Source organism: Podarcis filfolensis (genome assembly GCF_964270895.1).
Source record: "Podarcis filfolensis genome assembly, chromosome: 6".
Lineage (NCBI taxonomy): Eukaryota > Metazoa > Chordata > Lepidosauria > Squamata > Lacertidae > Podarcis > Podarcis filfolensis.
The window spans coordinates 23,594,793-23,613,953 of NC_139609.1; the positions used below are offsets into that span (position 1 = coordinate 23,594,793).

A 19,161-nucleotide genomic window follows, 5' to 3' on the forward strand; every position below is an offset into this window, starting at 1 on the left:
GCATGACTGCACTACAGGAAGCAGAACCAAGCAGAACCTCTAGTTCCTAGGATGTCCTCAGAAAACGTGACTTCAGTGAACGTTATTCACTTGGGAGGAAAGGACAACAGGGTAAGATACCTCTGTTCAAACCATAATAGAAAAGTAACAAGTTAAGACATGTACAAGGTCGGCAGTTTGGCGACAGGGTGAGTTCCCATTGCTCGGTCCCAGCTCCTGCCAACCTAGCAGTTCGAAAGCACGTCAAAATGCAAGCAGATAAATAGGTACCGCTCCGGCAGGAAGGTAAACGGCGTTTCCGTGCGCTGCTCTGGTTCGCCAGAAGAGGCTTAGTCATGCTGGCCACATGACCCGGAAGCTGTACGCCGGCTCCCTCGGCCAATAAAGCGAGATGAGCGCCACAACCCCAGAGTCGGTCATGACTGGACCTAATGGTCAGGGGTCCCTTTACCTTTTCAGATATGTACTCTTCCAGTAATCCCACCCCCACCCCTTTGGGAACCACTGGTCTATAGCCACTGCAGGTAGAGGCTTATCTACATGCTGCCTCCTTGTCTGCACCTTAACTAAGTGAAGGATCTGTTGCTTACAAGACGTTTGAATTAAAAGAGCTTTCATGAAGCAAGGACTACTACTTGTTTAAAGATCTTTATTGCCAGTAAAACGAGACTGTGATGATCTAATAGGAGCATCTGGTTCTAAACTGATTTAGTGGCTTTCATGCAAAACTGTATGTGGGCATTTCATTAAATTAACCAGATCAGCTCATTTCCACTAGCATCCAATGTCAAATCCTGTTTGCCTCGCACATGGCAAGAATCACAAGGCTGTTGCTGTCTTCTATAATATCATTTTATTTCGATTTAGTTGGGATGAAGAATGACTCATGATTTCCCGAAAGGTATTTTAATGAGGTAGGAAGATGGGAATATTGGGCTGTCTAAAATAAATTTATAGCAAGAAGGATCTGTGTAATTCTGATATCTTCATGGTTTGAGCCATTGCAATGTTTTAAGATTATCCTTTCCATAATGGGTAGGTAAGGTGAATCAGTTTTCTGTCAATATTCATGGAGTTTAAAAATTCCATATCTTCTTTTTGCAGACTAAAGTCAAAGACCTGAAAAGAAGAAGATGTCAAATGTTAGCCTGTAAAGTTATAATACTCTTGGTATACTGCTAATGCAACCATAGGAAACTCAACCTTAGTCCTGGTTTTGGTTTCCTTGCAAATGGCCCAGTCTTCAAACACTCAGTACTTCATTTGGGAGAATGCTGCACTCACAGAGCTCAGGGAATGCTGGATTTCGGCATCACTTGGGAAGACAGGCAAACTAATGCCAGTGTAGTGGAAGAAGAAAAGATCACCGGTGTCGAAGCAATGATTCTTCAACATCAACTTCGTTGGACTGGTCATGTTGTTCGGATGCCTAATTATTGTTTTCCAAAGCAACTACTCTATTCCCAACTTAAGAATGGAAAGCGTAATGCTGGTGGTCAACAAAAGATGTTTATAGACTCTCTCAAGGCAAATCTAAAAAAAATGTAGTATAAACACTGGCAACTGGGAAACACTGGCCTGCAAGTGCTCCAACTGGAGAACAGCCTTTACCAAAGGTGTCATGGGTTTTGAAGACACTTGAACTCAGGACGAAAGGGAGAAACATGGTAAGAGGAAGGCACGCTTGGCAAACCCTCACCATTATCAACTCCTGTTCGGAAACCTACTGTATGTCCCCATTGTGTAAGGACATGTGGATCCAGAATTGGCCTCTACAGTCACTTATGGACTCTCTGTTAAGGCCGTATTCATGGAAGACAATCTTACTTGGCTACGAGTGATCGCCAAAGAAGAAGAAAAAAAGAAGTCCTGTTTTATACAATCTACTGCTACTTAGGCTAACAGGATCTGCATGGTTTCAAAAACCAGCAAAACAAATCTGACCAAGAGAGAGAAAAGTTGGCTGGAATAACTGTATGGAAATGACATGGGATTAGCAAAACACTTCTCAAATCACTTCCAATTCACTTAAAAACAATAGTCTGCATCCAGCTTTTTTGTAGTAACCTTGAATGCCTATAGGCCAAATGACCCAACATACATAGATAGATAGATAGATAGATAGATAGATAGATAGATAGATACATACATACATACATACATACATACTACTAACTTTAAAAGTCCATTTCATTTTAGCATAGGCACTGTCAGAGCTTAATCATGTTTCAGATTGCAAAGGTCATTATTTGGAAACGAATTTGAAACCATTCTCAATTCCCCCCCCCTTTTTTTTTTACTTACACCAGCACAAGTTGATGCTTTCCTTTTGCAAAGGAATACTGTCAGGGGGAGTTATTACCTTCTTTAAACCCAACAGATGCACAGGGAGGGATGTAACCGTGCTCCTAAGGTGCCTGGGTGAATTCATAAGTGTTCTCTAACACTTATGCCTCTTCAAAAGTCTCATTATGCTTTCATTCACTGGGAGTGAGAACCTGAGGAATTCTCTCTCCAGAAGCAGGAACAATGCAGTATGTGTCGACCTCAGACCGATCAGTGCACAAACTGTTCCCTTAAGTTTGCATCACGGTCAACACTGGACACTGCAGAAGAGCTAAGTTTTTTCTTACAGAACTTCTTAAGCATATGCAATTCCACCCAAATAGCTGACTACAACTCAATTCACATGTTAGCAGTGCTAACATAGTAGCTGGTGCCAGAGGAATATGCTTAGATAGCAATACAAATATCAATCCTTAGAAAGAAGGATTCAGGCATGCATGGGTGAAATTTGTCTCCAGTTGGATAGAAGTGGTCACTGATCCAAAGGATGGAAATTTTATTATTATTCTGACCCCCTCCTTTGGCAATCCTCACAGAACTCTAGCCCAATGGTTGCCATTAATCTGATTTGAACTGATTTTAGAATGAAATGATTTTAGAATGTTGTATCATTTTACTGTTGTTAGCCGCTCTGAACCCGGCTTCGGCTGGGGAGGGCGGGATATAAATGAATTATTATTATTATTATTATTATTATTATTATTATTATTATTCACAAACAAAATCATAGAATTTTGTTTGACCCACAAGGGTCATCAAGTCCAACCCGCTGCAAATATTCAGATGAATCAACTGAAAAATAACCTGAATAAGCTAAGAAACTATTGACTCTGCAAAGCAACATCTGGGAAATAGTAAAAGAAAAATCCCGAAGAGCTGCTCCATCATGGGAAAAGGATGCACGGCAGAAGCAGATAAAATGATCCTTCAGCTGTAGAATGAAAATAGGGGCGAAGATTATAGTAGAATTCCCTCAACTTAGAATTGCATTATTGTCCAAACGTGAGCTTCTTTGATATCTCCCAAGCCCTTTGTGACTGAGCGGCCTTTTTGATCATAGAATCAACGTGCCCTACCTCAAGAGAAACAGAACACACAGCATCTTGTGATTTGTATTATATAACTTACCACAGAAGTGGATGAAATTTGCAGGTACATTAGCTTCTCCAGAGTAGATAAAGCCTGTTAAACTACAAATAGCTCCAAAGGCCTTTCTGCTGGAAACCTTTAAGGTTTTATTTTTTATTAAACAAACATCTTAAAACTTTATTTTGGGGTAGAACTGGATGAAATTTGTAGACAAGATCACCCTTTTAAGGTATGAATCCTGTAAAATCTCAGGAGGATAGCTGCAGTAGTTTTCCTGCAAGGGCAGCCGTTACAGGTTTGGGGTAGGTAAAATAGAAATCACTTAATCTCCCAATGTGTTTTGCGGGCAATTGGTCTGAAAATTGCAGCCGTGAGAGAAACCTGCCAAACTGCAGACAAGCAGGTCTGCGAGCTTTCGTGATGGGCACCTTTAAAGATGCCTGTGCTTTTCTTTTGTCTGGAGCAGGGGGAGGAGAACTAAAACGGATTAGTTTTCTGGGTGAAATCAGAAGTGCTTGTGCTGACAGAACAAATGCCATGAATACCATCCTTTATATATTTCCCACTGAGAGGTTACTGGAACTTTGGGAAGTAGGAAACAGATTGGGAACAATGGGAGTGGTATGTAGTATACTTTGATGTACGCTGAATGGCAACTTTGGGTATTATGTGGTGAAGAAAGCAGAGAAACTGCAGTCATATAGAGATGGCTAAAGCAAGCTTTCAAGGGAAATTTAACAGGATCTCATGGCAAAGTTATGCCAGCAAATTCATTCTCTCACACAGGTGCAGGATTTCATAGAAGCCTGAGAAGTGTGCTCAGTAATCAGACATTGGCTTCCCAAATTGGAAGTCTTTGTTGGAGTCATAAAGAGTAAACTGTTTAACTCCCGCAGGGCATTTAAAAGAAGCATCTTTTACTCCACCAATATCAAACATACAGAAGAGATCTGACAACTCGCAGGCCTTGTTTACTTCGGCAAGGGAACTTTCGTCCAAGAGCAGAGCTTTGAAAAGGCAGAGCTCACGTCACCCGGTTGTACCACTTTAAAGGGAAACAGGCTGGTGTTTACTACAGTATATCAGGCCCATAGTACATATATTTTGACTCTGAGGCTTCTGAACTTATAATTTCTGCAGCCTGCTTACTGCCTATAGAGCGGTGACATAATTATCTTCTAGCTTAAGTTGTGGGCAAGGAAAGGAGCCGTAGCAGCTTCAGTTCTCTGCAATCAAATGTACAGCTTGGTCAGAAATGCCTTATGTGTGCATTTTACAACCACCATTGGCATTTCTCAACTGGAGGGTCTGAGCTGCTTTTCAGTCATATAATAAGCAAGCTGCAGTGAAGAAGAAAAAAAGACTGAACAAAAAGTGGAGATTAAACAGTCTACCCTCAGAAAAATCAGACAGGAAACTCTGTAGCTGGGCAGCCATCAGCCTCACCCTTCCCTTTTGACTTTTTTCGTTGTTGATCTTTCCTCTTTTCTTTATTGTTTCACAGCCATTTCCATTCCCCCACTGATCATCGGAGCGGTCTAGCAAAAGATGCTATGTTGTGGCTTAAAAGTGTTCAGGACTTCTGGCCAGGTGTGAGGACCCAAGCTAAGTGGGATTTCCCCTGAAAGCTGATTTTTTCTTATCTGCAGAAATAACTCTCAATTTCACTCCTGTCCTAAGTAAAAGTTGTGATCGAGTGCAGTGGACTGCCTGCAGTTTCCAGTTGAGCAAAACCTAAGCTATCTAGAGTGCCAAACTTAGCATCATAAAGTCATGCTAGGCTGGCTCCCAAAAGTAATTTATTTATTCAGGGGGTGCCCCACAATAACTTGCATTCGGTGGGGAAAAATAAATCTGAGCTGAAAGTTCTCATGGGGAAATTTCTGACTTGAACTTGCAATAAGAGTGCATAGCAAAAATTGTCCCCTGAAATCCAGAGTTAGTGGCAGCAACTGTCTCCCACCCTTCCTTCTTTCAAAAAATGTGTCTAATTCTGCCATCACAGACAGTGACAGCCCAGAACCCAACCACATGGTGGGTTGGACTCCAACTCTATCAGCCCCAGCCAGCATAGCAAGTGGTCAGAGAAGATGGGAAGACCAGCCAACTCTGCCTTTAAAATCTGCAAGGGAGGCTCTGCTTGTGATCCTGCCTGATTGGCTAGGGTCTTCTCTGTGGTGGCCCCTCAGTTATGGAAATCCCTCCCCATTGAGCTATGTCTGTCGGCCTCATTGGTTTTCTCCCTCCCTGCCCTCCACCAGTTGAACCACACACTTGACTGTCCAAGCCTGTTTGGAAAAGGGCGATTGGGACTGATGTCTTTATCATTTCTGCTAGCTGAGAGGTTCTGTTGTTTTACTGCAGTTTTTGCAATAGTGTTTGTAGTAGTTTATTCTGTTGTAAGGCTGGATTGTATGCACGCCGCCCTGGTCTCCTTTGGAGTAAGGGCCAGGCAAATATATAACAGGTGCAGAACAGCACCTATATTACACCAAACATCCCCAAATATGTTCTGCCCAGGATGTTTCAGATAAAGAGTGAAAGAAGCATGAGTGATTTGCGTGTTTCTAGATCTTGACTCAAAGGAGCTACAGAAATGCATCCCCTGTGGAAGGATGCACATTGGGATAATGGAAACCTGTGGGGAAATGTACATTTCTATCCCCTGGGCAAGACCCAAATGCACAATGAGAAGCCTTCCCTCCCACTGCCTTTTTGGAACATTAAAAGAAGATTTAAAAATACTGTTTAAAGCGCATCACTCTTGAATATTGGTCACAGAATAAATAACGACTACAAAAGCCATTTTTAAATTGAAGTGGAAAACTTGCGTTTGTGAAAACAACTTTGGGGTCCCATCCTATGAACTTATGATTCAAATGTCAGCCCCATTTGTTTTACTGATATTAACATTTCTAGGCTGTGACACTCGAGTTTAGTCCAATGGGACTTGTTTGCAAATAGGCATGCACAGAATTATAGTATTAATCTGCTTCATGATGAAAATCAGCAAACAGTTGACAGATGCATGGGGAAATAACAGAGGAAAGTTACCAAGTGCCCAAAGAAGGAAATTAGGAATGTTGTATTTGTTTTAAATGGGTACGGTGCATTTCTTAATTATCTCTGGCACTGAAGGATACGCTCTTGGGTATTGTATTAAGAGGAAACACGAGGTGGGGCTCCATTTGTGCTTTACATACTCCAAATTGTCTTTCGAAACAATTTCTTTTGGCCGAATGTTTCTGTTTCTAATACAAAAAGGACATGCACGAGTGGTATTGAAATTTGAACAGTGGTACCATCTGACACTCCTAACATAGCTGAGCAGCTCTTTCTTCCTCTTTCTTTTTAAACCACCACTTTCAGGTCACTCGAAACATAGATAAATCAATCAATCAACAGTCAAGCTGCTTTATTGCTGCTGCTATTTATTAGTCTTATTTATGATCATCATTAGGGACGCGGGTGGCGCTGTGGGTTAAACCACAGAGCCTAGGACTTGCCGATCAGAAGGTCGGCGGTTCGAATCCCCGCAACGGGGTGAGCTCCGGTTGCTCGGTCCCTGCTCCTGCCAATCTAGCAGTTCAAAAGCATGTCAAAGTGCAAGTAGATAAATAGGTACCGCTCTGGCGGGAAGGTAAACGGCGTTTCCGTGTGCTGCTCTGGTTCGCCAGAAGCGGCTTAGTCATGCTGGCCACATGACCCGGAAGCTGTCTGCGGACAAACGCCGGCTCCCTCGGCCTATAGAGTGAGATGAGCGCACAACCCCAGAGTCGGTCACGACTGGACCTAATGGTCAGGGGTAGCTTTACCTTTACGATCATCATTTATATAGGCCCAGCTTACAAAGATCCATTAGCCTGGTAGCATGATCAACTATTTGCAGGTAAATCACACAGGGGTGTTCTCTAAGTTGGGAAAGAGCTGGCTATGCCCTCCCACAACAGACCATTGCTAAGCCACAAATGACTAACATAAGTAGGCATGTACAATCACGCTCTTGTGAACATTTCGGCAGGCTTAGGAACTTTGGAAATCATCAGGTAGGCTGCAATCGTGCTTTAAGGAATGTGAATCACTTGGAACATTATATAGTTCTAAGGTTGCCAACTTCTCTTTCCTTTTTCTTTTCTTTCTGCTCCCGTACATTTAACAGCAGAAGTTCAGCAGCTCAAACGTTTCAGTACATTGAGCATACCTGGAAAAGATTTAACCTGATTTGTGAGTGGGCGTCTAGCCCAAGAATGGGTCCAGTGTAGCAGAGTGGGGAAGAATTGGCAACCTTAGCCAGCACCTACCCTGTGAGGTTGTGTCAATATTTTATTTGCCAGGTGGCGAACTGAAATGGAGAAGTTTGCGGATTGACCTTGCGCCCATCACTGTCTCAGTCTAATATGCCTGACAGTGTTGTTTTGAGGATAAAGCAGAAGAGAGGGAGAACCTTGCACAGCACCTTTAGCTTGCTGGGAGAGTAGGTGGGGTGAAAATGTCATTTATAAATAATACTATTATAAAAGCCAGGCCTTGAGATATGCTGATAAAAGCGTGTTCTTTCGCCCCAGCAAACAATACAAGCAACACGCAGACCAGTATACTAGATAGCACTGTAATTCTTATTGCATAATAGACATGATTTAGTAACAAAAACAAAACGTGTGAACTTGTAGATTCTCTAATATATTTGAAATCAATTGAGCACACCTCTGCCAATCTTTGAAAGTCCGTAGAAGTATAATAAGTCTATGCTGAAACAAAGTAATAGATGCTATCCTGTGGGCTAAGCGGTAAAACTTTTTAGGCGTTCTTTCGCCCCAGCTCTATGAAAACGTGCCGAAACCATCTCCAAAGGCAAAAATTTACTTCTTCTCAAAACTGTTTATCAAGCAATATGAAACTTCACAGGCCGAAGTTATTTCCTGGTCAAAAGAACCGAGAGCAGCTTTTTCCTTGTTTTCTAAATGCAGCAACATGCCAGAAAGCTTGAGAAAAAATCTCTACCAGTTAATGGAAAGCTACAGCAAGCAGAACACAGGAAGACTCCCAGTTTATACGAGAAAATAGTATTCCGTTCCTGCGATGATGCGAGGAGGCTTTATTGATAAGTGTAACACATTATGTCTGCAAGGAAGGTGCTGTGGGCCAAGTTGGGATCTGCACCTGTGCTGTGCTTTGCGCATTGTGGTATAGCAAGTCTTCAGATCCTCAGGGATCCTCATGGTTTTTGTCCAGCACCCTATTTCTAGGGATCTGCTTAACCTGCGGTGCTAACTTGTACAGCTGCACCATCCTTACTTTTGCTAATGAGCAGTGCCATTTTGCACTAACGTCCCAAGTTTGTGTGCTCTCTCTTTAACCTTTGTGATCCAATAACTGCCATGTGCTGCTTAAGAACTGAGAAGGAAGCACTTTGACAGAAGAGAGAAGAAGAGTTTTCCCTTTTCCCTTCCTCCTCCACAACAAACACTCTGTGAGGTGAGTGGGCCTGAGAGACTTCAAAGAAGTGTGACTAGCCCAAGGTCACCCAGCAGCTGCATGTGGAGGAGCGGAGACATTTGATATACCACTTTCTCACTACCCTAAGGAGTCTCAAAGCGGCTAACATTCTCCTTTCCCTTCCTCTCCCACAACAAACATTCTGTGAGGCGAGTGAGCTGAGAGACTTCAGAGAAGTGTGACTAGCCCAAGGTCACCCAGCAGCTGCAGGTGGAGGAGTGTGGAATCGAACCCAGTTCACCAGATTATGAGTCCACCGCTCTTAACCACTACACCACACTGGCTCTCTCTAAAGAAGAGTTTGGATTTGATATCCCACCTTTCACTCCCTTTAAGGAGTCTCAAAGCGGCTAACAATCTCCTTTTCCCTTCCTCCTCCACAACAAACACTCTGTGAGGTGAGTGGGGCTGAGAGACTTCAAAGAAGTGTGACTAGCCCAAGGTCACCCAGCAGCTGCATGTGGAGGAGCGGAGACATGAACCCGGTTCCCCAGATTACAAGACTACCGCTCTTAACCACTACACCACACTGGCTCTCACAGCTAACTTTCCCATATATAAATGCTTAAACCTTCACATTCGATCTTCTGCAGCACATTCTAAATGCAACAACCAATCGAGCTGTCAGTTGCACTAGAGAAGGCTGGGCCTCATTTTTTCTTGCTTTAGGTAGCTTTACTCAAGACTTGCCCTCCCTCTGCACTGTAAGGAAGTCAAACAAATAGTTGTCAGGAGCAGCAATGGTGGTGAAAAGCTTTGGGGTGGGGGAGAAATCACAGAACATAACTGTTACTTTCAGTAACTGTTCTTTGAAAGGAAGTGTGCTTTCACACAATTTCCATGTGCTGGTCGCACCTGCCATTACACCCTCCTCACTGTCAACAAATCAGCTTTTTAAGGTTAGAACACAAGGTCAAATGGTTAGCTGGATCTAATCTCCAGCCAACTCAGGCTTGCCCTGCAAAAATAATAATAATGCAGAAATACTCAGGTGTAGCTTAGAGAAGCTTCCGCACTTTTGCTGTAGCTGCAAAGGTGAATCCTACAGGAAATACAAATTGCCATTTAAGAGGCTTACCCTGGCTTAAAGACCCCAATTCTGTGATGGATGTGTGGCCACATTTGCACATCTTGCCTAAAGCACAAAAATGTAATGTGCATCACACAGTGTGTGTGTGTGTGTGTGAGAGAGAGAGAGAGAGAGAGAGAGAGAGAGAAAATCAGATGAATCTTCTCTCTTCTCCCTTAAGAAAGAGGAGAAGGAGGCGGAGCGCCCAACATTGGGAACTTTCCACCCTTCATGCCGCCATGAACAGGCATCCATGTGGAGCACCTGCAATATGTATTATGCAATAAAGATTTGGGGGAGCGCACGGCCATCTTCTCCACCACCACGAGAACAAGATTTTAGGGGCACATAAGCATCTAAGTATTATAAAGGTAAAAGGTCAAGGACCTTTGGACCGTTAAAGGCGACTATGGGGTTGTGGTGCTCATCTGGCTTTCGGGCTGAGGGAGCCGCCCTTTGTCCACAGACAGCTTTCCGGGTCACGTGGCCGGCATGACTAAACCGCTTCTGGCGCAACAGTACCTATTTATCTACTTGCACTGGCATGCTTTCGAACTGCTAGGTTGGCAGAAGCTGGGACAGAGCAACGGGAGCTTACTTCATCGAGTGGATTCGAACCATCAACCTTCCAATCAGCAAGCCCAAGAGGCTGAGTGGTTTAGATCACAGCACCACCCACATCTAAGTATGAAGGACATGCATATACTCCCTGGTGAATATACTGGGGAGATGTGGTCAGAGTCCCACAGTTCACATCAGCCATTCAGGGATCTGCCCTGCACATTGTGTTTGTTTATTATAGGAAGCATCAAGGTTGCCATAGAAAACACAACAGCAAAGAATATAAGTAGCTCCTGCTTTCCAAAAAAATAGTAATAATAATAATAATAAACCTCTTCACAAATTAAACTTCTTAGGTATACAGCTGAAAATCTGCAATGCATGCATGTTTGCAAGTAATTTTAGCATTTCACTCATCAACTTGATCTGTTCTTAAGTACAGGTAGTGTTGGTCAGCCGTAGTCGAAACAAAATTAAAAAAAATCCTTGCAGTAGCACCTTAAAGACCAACTAAGCTCATACCAATAACAAACTTAGTTGGTCTCTAAGGTGCTACTGGAAGGAATTTTTTTATTTTGCTCTTAAGTACACACTCCCGAGTCAAACCTTAGTTTGCAGTCACGTAGCATGTGAAAAAGCCCAAACTTTACTGGAAGTGAGAGATGGACCAACGGAACCCGTAGGAAAAGTGTCTCTGAAAAACATGATCAAATGTAATTTAGGGTGTGGGCCTTAAGGCATCCCTTCAAAATGTTTTCAGAATCTCCCTCAGGAGTTGTAATCAAGGGGAGAAACTTTGTCTCCGCTCAAAGTGTTAGCAACAAAACTTCAGGGACAAACAACAATACCAGCTCGCTACAAGCTGGGATGATAAAAAAGCAAGGAACTTTTGTTTTGTGATATGGCTAAAACAGCACAGCAGTGGGGAAACTGCTGCAGGAAGTCCTAAAACAATATAAATCACAGTCAGACTTTCCATACACTTCTAGACACAGGAACTCCGAAAATATCAGACAAGCATGACTGCATACCTAATGCCAGGCTGATAATTCAATGGGCAGAGGCTCTGTCTAAAACATACACTACATATACTTTAATGCAAGTTTTAATACTAGGTTCCAATGTCAAGTGTATAACATCATGTTTACCCCGAAATCCAACCTAGATGAAAACTAAATTAACTTGTAGTGAAGCTGAAACAAACCCAAGAATCAAAACATCTAAAGGCTTTCCAAATACTGTTATAAGCAGGAGCAGTGGAAGATTGACAAGTGGATAAATCAATGGAGTTCACCCTGAGGGGCATTTAATGCCTATCAAGATCTGCCTATCAACCTCCATACAGCCAAGAGGAATGGCTGGGCTGAGGATGAAGAAAAGAGTCCTGGTGAAGTAGATTTGGCACTATCAGCAGTTAACCCAGTCTCCTAATACTGTAGAACCAATTGATCAGATTTACCATGGACATTGGGGCCATCAGGTAAAGATGATACCCACTTCCTATCCCTTAATCTTTGTTTCTGCATCCCCTGAAGCATGAGCATCACATCCTGAAGACCTTGAGTTGAGGTTGGGGTGCTGAATATTGTTCTCTACTATCTGGAGATGGGCTATCACGGCTACCAGAATCTTCATGAAGACCCTGGAGGAAGAATGGCAGGACCCCGTGCCAAGGAGTGTGGTGGAGTCTCCTTCTTTGGAGGTCTTTAAGCAGAGGCTTGACAACCATATGTCAGGAGTGCTCTGATGGTGTTTCCTGCTTGGCAGGGGGTTGGACTCGATGGCCCTTGTGGTCTCTTCCAACTCTATGATTCTATGATAGTCTTTATTCCCATAGCTGAGCCTCAGGAAGTGATAATGCAGGTAGGCCTCTATCGAAGCTCGAAAATCTCCCCAGATCAGGCTCATCTAGATCTATTACAGATTCTCTATACTGAAGGTATTTTTCTTTAGAACTCGTTCACACCTATTTGCATAAAAATTTGCTCTGGTGTCTCTTGACTTTGGGGGGGAAACAGAGATGACCAAAGAGCAGATACTAGCTCTATGGCACTTATTGCCATAAGATGTTGGATGGCCTTGGCAAAACAGGCACAATTTTCCGGGGTTGCTTGAGTACAGAAGAACCAAGCGAATGAACTAGAGAATTCAAAATAGCAGCTGTCGTTCACTTTTTGCAGAATTTACGGATCTGAGGCTGTTTCTCTGCAGATGCTTGCAAATGCTGAAATTTTAGTCCCCACTGGTGTCAAGGATAACTTCCAGTCAGAAGGAATGGGGCGCTTCTTACTGGAGTTCTGGAGCACATCCTGTGCTGGCATGCATGGAAAGGATGAGAGGGATCTAAGGAATGCTTCATGCCTGAGGGCTGTTTCTTAGGAAATAGTGGAGGGGCTTTTTGCGTCAAGTTTTACTTGGAACAGACCCGTTGACGGAAAAGAACATGACTAAATTAGGCCCAAGGGACACGGGTGGCGCTGTGGGTTAAACCACAGAGCCTAGGACTTGCCGATCAGAAGGTCAGTGGTTCAAATCCCCGCGACGGGGTGAGCTCCCGTTGCTCGGTCCCTGCTCCTGCCAACCTAGCAGTTCGAAAGCACGTCAAAGTGCAAGTAGATAAATAGTTACCGCTCCGGTGGGAAGGTAAACGGCGTTTTCGTGTGCTGCTCTGGTTCACCAGAAGCGGCTTAGTCATGCTGGCCACATGACCCGGAAGCTGTACGCCGGCTCCCTAGGCCAGTAAAGCGAGATGAGCACCGCAACCCCAGAGTCAGCCACGACTGGACCTAATGGTCAGGGGTCCCTTTACCTTTACCTTTAAATTAGGCCCATGAATGTAAAGCCTATACTCAAACTTAGTTGAATACCACCCATTATTATTACAGTATTTATTTTTTTTTAAAAAAATGCTAGATACAAAATGACAGGGCTTTGCTGGAGCAGAAAAAAGAAGTATCAAACTTGTTGGGAAGGCTGAAGAGTGATGATGTCAAACTGTAAGGGCTTGGGGGAGAAAAGTGTAAATTCTACCTTCTCCGTTATTAAGCTACATATTACCACACCCAAACAGTTTGTACAGCTAATTATCAAGGCAATATATCATTTCATTTTGCATTACTGCATGAGAATACATTACAAAAGCAGCATTGTCCCTTCAGATACTATGGAACTTACAACAACAATCCAAGCTTTGACATCTAAACAACTGGGGTTGGATCCCAGGAGACATGTCTCCCATCATGCATTCCATTCAGAATTGCAACATCATCTTCTGCTAGGGAAAAGTCAAAGACCTAAGGGGAATGTATATGTGGTTAGTGGAACACATACAAGGCAACAATAAAAACCAACTGCCTGCTTCTTAAAAACACACCAGCATCCTGAATCATAATTTTGGTTCAAGAGTTTGTATCTACAACCAGATAGTTAGAATGTCATAGCTCTACTTAATTTGGAAAATATTTGACTTCCTCTCTATGATGTGTCTAGGCTCACATATTTGATCTATTTAGACTGTTTTACTAAGCCAGGGATGCCCAAACTTTTTTCAAAGAGGGCCATATTTGATGAAATGAACATGTGTGAGGGCCAACCGAAGTTGTTGAGCTTTTTTAGGATTGAATGAAGTTGTTGAGCTTTTCTTAGAGTTTAGGTTTACCGCGAAGTTGTTGAGCTTTTCTTAGGATTTTACCCCAGGACATATGCCACCAAGGAGGCTGGATTAAATCGACTGGGCCCCTGAAACGGACTTTGGATATGCCTGTACTAAGCCATTTCTCGTCCATCACTGTTTGTTCCCAACTTCCCACACTCTCAGTGCAACATAAACTGAGCATGAACGTAATGTAGGAACTTAAGAAGAGGCTGCAGGACACATTTAGTCCTGCATTCTGCTCTCAAGTGGCCAAAAAGATGCCTTTGGACAAGCCCACAAGCAGGATCTGAGCACAACCAGTGCGCCATCAGAATGAGTAGCCAATGGTAGCCTTATCCGCCATGAATTTATCTAATCCTCTTTTAAGGCCACCCAAGTTAACAGCCATCGCTGACTCTTGTGGGAGACAATTCCACAGAATTCCATAGCTAGCCCTAAAAGCAATGTGGTTGGACCCTGAAGTCTCATCTACAGCTATAATTCCACGATCTGTTCCAAAACCAAGGGATGCCCATAAATACCATCTGTTTCTTTCTCCCCACACCCCTGTAAATCACCTTTAACGATTTTGGGAGAAATGTAGGTCAAAACACCAAGTCAAGGAGAACTTGGGAAAGAAAACCACAATGAAATAACAAGTCTTACACTTTCAAGACTATTTAATGAAGCCAGTGTTCATTGGGGGGGAAACACAGTGATGACATAATATACACAGAATGTTGATGAGACTAAGAGCTTCTGGGAGAAAGGGGATTCCCTGGCTGGGAGGTTTTTAAAAAAAATCCCTTCTCCTAGCCAGACAAAGAGCTATGCCTCCTTGTAAATATGCTTTCTGAGAAGCACAGGTTTAGTTCCTGGAACACACCAGTTGGCACGTAGAACTGCTAGAATGGCTCCTGGGGGAGGATAGACACAGGCTGTAAGGAAGAGACTCTTTCCTAGAGTTTACGAAGTTCGATCACAGGCGGCGCATGTCATACGGTGAAAGACCATTTCCTTGCCTGCCTCCCCTTTCCCTCGCTTGGTTCCCTGAACTGGGAATTCCTGTAAGCTGTGTGCATGGATAAAGGCAGAGACGGCAGCATTGGACGTGCAACTGTTACGCTACGCACCCGGCATATCCTGAGCAAGTCCTTCTCTTCCCTTGGCTGTCTCAGAAGCAATAAATCCCTTCTTCCCCAGGACTACCTGAGGTGTGTTTTTTAGCAAAGTTTTTAAAAGGACGGGATTGCAAGCATTTATTTCTTCAAACTGGTAGCTTAGTCAACTAAAGCACTGGTTCGCTGTTTTAACTGGTGAAGACCAATTGGAGTATCTGTGGGACTGTTCATGTTCACTGCTTTCCCATGCTTTCTGTGTTGCCTCCCCACCACCACCTCATTTGTGCTGATTTTCTTTGGCGGGGGGACACTTAAATAATAACAATAACAACAATAATTTTATTATTTGTACCCCGCCCATCTGACTGGGTTGTGCCAGCCACTCTGGGCAGCTTCCAACACATATAAAAACATAATAAAGCATCACACATTAAAAAGCTTCCCTATACAGGTAAACTGTATTACCGACCGAAACCCTTAAAAACAAAACTGCAACACTCGGTTGCCAAGTGTGAACTGACAAGCTAATCAGAACCCTCCTTGCGCCTTCTCCTTCTAATTGCTTCCTGTTCAGTGTAGCATGGCCTTAACAAACCCTAATTTTAGTTGCTTTTATCTGCTGCACTTGCCTTCAGTTTATCTGTTTGTTCCGGCTCATATGCTGATTGTATGATTTTATTGGTTCAGTCACTGTTAGCTGCCCTGTGTGATGCAAAATGCATTGGAAAGGGTGGAATATACATTTTCTAGCATGTAAATCGGGGTTTCCCAAACCTGGATCTTCAGATGTTATTGATCTACAACTCCCACCTTCCCTAGCTAGTGGTCAAGGATGATGGGAACTGTAGTTCAAAACCAGCTGGAGACTCAAGTTTGGGAAACGCTGATGCAAATAAATGTCATGACGTCTCCCTCAGTTGACCCATAACAGCTGGTCTATGAACGCAGAGGTTCCATTTAACTATCAAGGATAATTTTATCTATTTATTTATCTATCTATCCAGCTATTTCCCAGCTTTCCCCTTAGGTTGCGATAAGACTTACATGCATTTGCTAAACCCCTTTTATAGCCATCTAACCTCTTGGCCATCACAGTCTTGCATGAGTGATCCTCTGTCTCACTGTGTACAGTGGAGCTCATTACCAAGTAAGTGTGCAGCAGACTGCAGCCTTAGTTCTTCAAAAACCCTTCCTGAAAAAGGGGTTCAGGAGCAAGTATCTGCCCAACATCTCCCATGCTGAAAACTAATGTTAAATAAGTTTTGTGCTTCCTTGCAACCTTCCTATCCTCTTTTAATAACCCTTTCGAATCTTTGTCATCAAAGAAACCAACCGCCTCTCTCTGGCTGATTTCCTGCTTCTGATATATTTAAAGAAATGTGTTGCTTGTGTCAGTGTTTTTAGCAAGGTGCTCTCCAATTTCCTTATCACCAACTGACATTTGTTTTGCCAGAGTTGGTGCCCCTTTTTATTTTTCTAACTTGGCCAAGACTTCCACTTTTTAAAGGAAGCCTTCTTGCTTTTTATAACCTCCTTGACTTTGCTCACCAATCACACTTGCATTCTCTTGGACTTGTTTGTATCTTTCCAATTTGTGTTCACCATTCTATCTGTACTTCTGGTATTAAATAACCTCCAATTGCCCCATAGACAATTGTCTCTTGAATGTCCCTTTCAGCTTGCTTTCAACTTACCCTCATTTTTGTGTGTATGTGTGCACACTAAGTTCTGTCTTTAGAAATTACATGCAACCGTTTTGCACACCCAAAACAGCTTTCCATTCATTGCACAATTCAACAACACATAGGGACCTTCCAGACTGCCATATTTTGTGAGTGGGATTAAACTGCATACTGGCAAATTCAGGCTGTGCCATTAAAGTGGGTGCGAAGCTCTTGCACAACAAACCCAATTCCTCTCACTTCAAAAAAATCCAGACTTTTTGCAGTTAGGAAAGTGATGGGAAAATGCACTAGAAAGTATGGGATAAAACTCCCCCACTGTCAGGGGACTGCCATTGGAACAGGGAAGGGAGGCAGAGGGGCAGTTGAGATACAGGGAACCTCTGAAAATCTTGAGAAGCAGTTCCTCTTCCTGCGGTGGGGAAAGCCACACCTCCAGTGGGGAAGAGGGGAAGGGACCAGAGGAGGATGCTGGGAGCCCCTGTGCCACACCTTGCCAGTCTGAGGGTGGAGAAAGCCACACCTCCAGGGTAAAGGAGGGGAAAGGGCTAGAGGATGCTGCTGGGAGCCTCGGCACCGCTCCTTGCCAAGCCCACCTTGCGCAGAGGTGTAAAACGCAAAGAAGGAAGGAAAAGGCTGGGGGTGACTAAGCTCTTATGTTGGGGGAGGACCCGGAAACGACCACTCCCGGATTCTGCTAGCGATTGAGACAGACATGAACTGATGGTTCTGCACTGTAAATAGTTTTGCACCAAAATAAAACCTGTTAAAGACAGGTCGGAGTCCTGCCTGGTTACTCACAAGCAACCACCACTAACATCTGACACCCACAAACAAATCAGAATGACTGCTCAATAAACAGCTGGTACTGTATATATCCTGTCCACAAACTTTATGCAAAAAAAAAAAAACCCTCAATACATGTACTGTCCAGAAGCAATGTTAAGGGTACAAGGGTCTTAAGCCCCCACCCCCCACATCCTGATCTGGTTCACTCTGCTTTCCACCCCACCCATATTGCAAATATAATTGCCTTTAATCTCCTTAATTGCAGGGGAACTGTCCCCTTCTAAATCTACACTTTAGTGTTAAATATTTTCTACACTTTGGTCTCCCAAGAACTAAAGCTAAACTTCATTCTACTCCTAAGCCAAACTTTTTTCTTTTCGGGAACAAATATTCTTGTGTTCTAACCAGAAACAGATAAAGAGAACAATCTCTCATAGTGGGAATTGACAACATCAAGTGGAGCAAGCAGAATCAATAATAAAAAAGAGGTATCTAATACTTTACCTTTAGAAATGTTACTAAAATCACGATTTTTAAACATTTTAAATTCAAATTCTTCCTTTTTTCTGCCTAGTAAAAAGAGGAGAAATATCCCCTCTATAAGGAACTTTGAGTTTCAGCAGGCGGAAGTATGTTTAGGTTATGACTTATAAGGCTAAATCTTCATTTTAGCCTACCTCATTTTAAAACATACAAATTTAGCTTTATCCGTTTCAAATTTAGCTTTAGGTTCCCCTTTTAGCACATGATGCCCTTAATACACTATATTACATTTATTTAAATAATGCAGTGATTACACTTTTGTTTTTCTCATGGAGGTGCCTACTTCAAGTGGCTCCTTGCGATTTTCTCAATGTTTTGTCACTAGGATTGTGATGTTTCGGATCAATCAGCAGCTTTTTAACCTCTCGTTGTTTCCTTACACGTGTGCTTACTAAAGTTCTGGTTCATTCTCATGTTATTCCCAAATATTCTATCTTATGTTAATAGACATGGCATGGCAGAAGAGGAGTGTAAAATAATGAAAAGTTATGTCCAAAGTGCAATAATTCATGTGCATCTGGCACAAGGCAATCTGCTCTTACCTGACAGTTTTCCAGGACCCTCTCTGGTTTTGTAGACTTTGGAATAGTGACAATGCCATTCTAGAATGAAAAATAAAAACAATTTATATATTCCTAAAGTTCTATTTTTAAAAAGAAAACGTAAAGAGGGAGTGGGAGAATGAATTAGAACTATCTCACCCAAGTCAATGTGTCTAATTAGTGCAAGTTGTCAGTGAATCATCTCCTTACAAATGTTAAGTTAACCTGAAACAATTCAGCTTAGTTGAGATGATAAGCATGTGTCTGGAATGTACCAGGTGGGGAATTC

General features: G+C 42.9%; 1 protein-coding gene across 6 annotated transcripts in view; it reads right to left on the minus strand.

The window, feature by feature from the left end:
• Positions 1–830: 830 nt before the first annotated feature.
• The window catches only part of LOC310765492 (glyoxal reductase-like), a 73,992-nt gene continuing 55,661 nt past the window's right edge, over positions 831–19,161 (minus strand). For 4 of the 6 annotated variants that reach the window (XM_083620516.1, XM_083620518.1, XM_083620520.1 and 1 more), the window contains 2 exons: positions 18,873–18,932; positions 831–1,119 (listed from right to left, as the gene is read on the minus strand). In XM_083620516.1, coding sequence (XP_083476642.1) covers positions 1,018–1,119; positions 18,873–18,932 — 162 coding nt within the window. In that variant the 3' untranslated portion in view covers positions 831–1,017. Of the gene's footprint in view, positions 1,120–13,735; positions 13,855–18,872; positions 18,933–19,161 lie in introns of all 6 variants that reach the window. The other 2 variants (XM_083620517.1, XM_083620521.1) reach the window with 1 other exon arrangement.